This window comes from Pteropus vampyrus, unplaced genomic scaffold, assembly GCF_000151845.1.
Source record: "Pteropus vampyrus isolate Shadow unplaced genomic scaffold, Pvam_2.0 Scaffold481, whole genome shotgun sequence".
In the NCBI taxonomy this organism is placed as follows: Eukaryota; Metazoa; Chordata; class Mammalia; order Chiroptera; family Pteropodidae; genus Pteropus; species Pteropus vampyrus.
The window spans coordinates 120018-122533 of record NW_011889262.1 but is presented as its reverse complement, the minus strand read 5'-3'; the positions used below and the strand labels follow the sequence as shown (position 1 = coordinate 122533).

At 36.7% G+C, this 2516-nt stretch overlaps 1 protein-coding gene across 1 annotated transcript in view; it reads left to right on the top strand.

Moving 5' to 3' along the window:
* Positions 1-371: 371 nt before the first annotated feature.
* Positions 372-2516, top strand: part of LOC105307144 (ankyrin repeat domain-containing protein 26-like) — a 105352-nt gene continuing 103207 nt past the window's right edge. The window contains 1 exon segment of the mRNA XM_023524595.1: positions 372-622. Coding sequence (XP_023380363.1) covers positions 372-622 — 251 coding nt within the window.

The following is a 2516-nucleotide window of genomic DNA, read 5'->3' as shown; positions in this document are numbered from 1 at the left end:
CATGTGAAAGAGTAAAAACTCGGCCAACTTCCAGGGATATCTGAAGGGAACCAGGTGCTGCCCACCAGCAACCTCTAAGGTTGGAGATGACTGGGCCTTGCACACGTGCTCTGTGTACTCTTGGTCGGTGGGCCTCTGTGCGCATGTGCAGTGACTTCAGCCTCTGACAAGCACACACTCACTCCTGTCTAGACGCATTGCTTGGTAACATTTGTAGCTAAAAGATTCTAAACCTCCAAACTGCCCTGCTGGAATGTTGTGGCAAGAAACGGTTGGCTTATCTGGAAGCGCCATTTGAGCTCCGGGGTGGAGAATAGGGGAAGAGGAGCTGAGGTGTATCTGAAGCTCATAGACTCGACAAAGACTGGGACATGAAGAAAATTTTTGGATTTGAGAGTTGGAAGGGCAAGTCACCCTTTGGATCCCTAACCAGCCAACAGAAGAACAACACAGGCCTCACTCCTGAGGCTTGTAATAGTATCACCTCTTGGAACCGGTACCACATCCGAGATAAAGATCTCAGAAAGATCCACAGAGCTGCCAGCATAGGCGATGCGCAGGAAATGGAGGAGATTCTTTTGAAAAGTTTAAGGCACTTAAATGATAGAGACAAAAAGAACAGGTAATGGGGACTGTGAGACCAGTGGCCATGGGGGGGTCCCGGGGAAGGGCTTGCCTGCCCAGGCGCAGCCAGGTGGAGTCAGCCCTCCCATCATGGAGGGTGCTGGGCTGTCCTCCCTGCCCAGGCTCAGCCCCACAGTGCCTTGGCGGTAGGGACCTTACCTGGGGCCTAGCACCCAGGCGAACTTGATGAGCAGCAGTAAGGAAAACTTTAGGACGCACTCATAATTCCTTTACCGAGCACTTTACTGCTGATTTTAAAGGAATTTAACTTAATGTGAATAATAGAGATAAAATTAAGTATACATGGCATTTTATTTTTGTTGTTCAGATTTTTATACTATAATGTTATGTAAAATAGAAAAGTGCATAATATAGAAAAAAGATCCCATAATAGATCAACTCGCGGGCTAAAAGCTCTTCAGATAAAATCCAATGTCTATTTTATAGCAGTGCACACCTATGGATGTAGGGTCTTTATGGAGGGACCTTAGAAGGGAACTTTGAAGTGGGAAGATGGCTGTGGTCTTGAATAGAAAGACTCATTTTCTCAAAATGTGTGGTCATTCTACATTTATCATTCTTACATAAACCAATAATATCATGGTGTTAAATTTTTGGGGTTACACACACTGCGTTTTTTTGTTGTGATGAAATTAAGACAAATTTTGTATAATAGACAGAAATTTGCACTTCTAGATACCAACATGTGCTTTAGATATCCAGAAATTAATTTGTTTACTAATAGCTGAAAGGACAGAAAAATGATTGGAACAGCCCAGAAAATGCCCAAACACCCAAATATATATATATATATATGTAAGTCTTTAAAACTTGTTACTGATGATATTTCATGTTAGTAGAAAAGATGAATTACTCATAACTGGTAAATAAATAACTGTTAAGCATTTGGAGAAATCTAGCTCAATTTTTATACCACAAAAAATATGTTTCAAATAAAATATAGGTTAAAATTTTAAATATAGAGAATGAGAAAAGTTCTGGAAGAAAACACAGCCGCCTATTGATACTTTTTATGTTGACAAAGACTTCAAAAGCAAGAATTCGGAAGGTTGACAGCAATACAAAAAGTCAAAATCCTCTGTATATCAAAAAATGATACTAACAAAATAAAAGAAAATGTTCTAGTGAAATATTTACAACATATATATATATATCAAAGGGAAAGTATATCTTCATTTTCCAGAGAAATCTTTGAAATCATCAAAGAAAAAAATCTATAATTTGAAAGTGAACAAAGCACTTTTTGTATACCTACATGTGACTAGTACACATAGGAAAAAATTCTTAGTGTCTCTGGTAAGAAAAGAAATTTAAATTAAAAGAGAAATAAAATAATGTTTCAACATTTGTGAAGACATGGGGTCATTGAAACATAGTGATCTTTCTAAATTACTTAAGTTCAAGTAGCTTTTCACTTTTCAAATAGGCAGTTTGGTGATAACTATCACATATTTAAAAATACATATTCCCTCTACCCATCAACTCTATTATTACTAAAGTATATTCATGAAATAATTAGATAAATTGCATACAATTGAGTTTTCTCAGCACTGCTTACCATAACAATGTAATAAGATGAACTCATAGAAATGAATTTTATAAGTAAATTGGAGTGCATCCACAGGATGAGATAATATGTGACTATTAAAGGTGGTATAGACCACAGATGTATGTTGTCACGTAACGATGTACTTTGGTAGATCAGAAATGAAGAAAAGAATTAGTTTGATTATACATACACCCAAACTGACCATGACCTTATGATAGCTGAAAATATGTACAAAATGGGATAAAATGTATTTCTGAGCAATTGTATTATAAGTGAAATTTTCTTTTTCTTTTTTAAAAATCTGAATTCTACAATGAACATA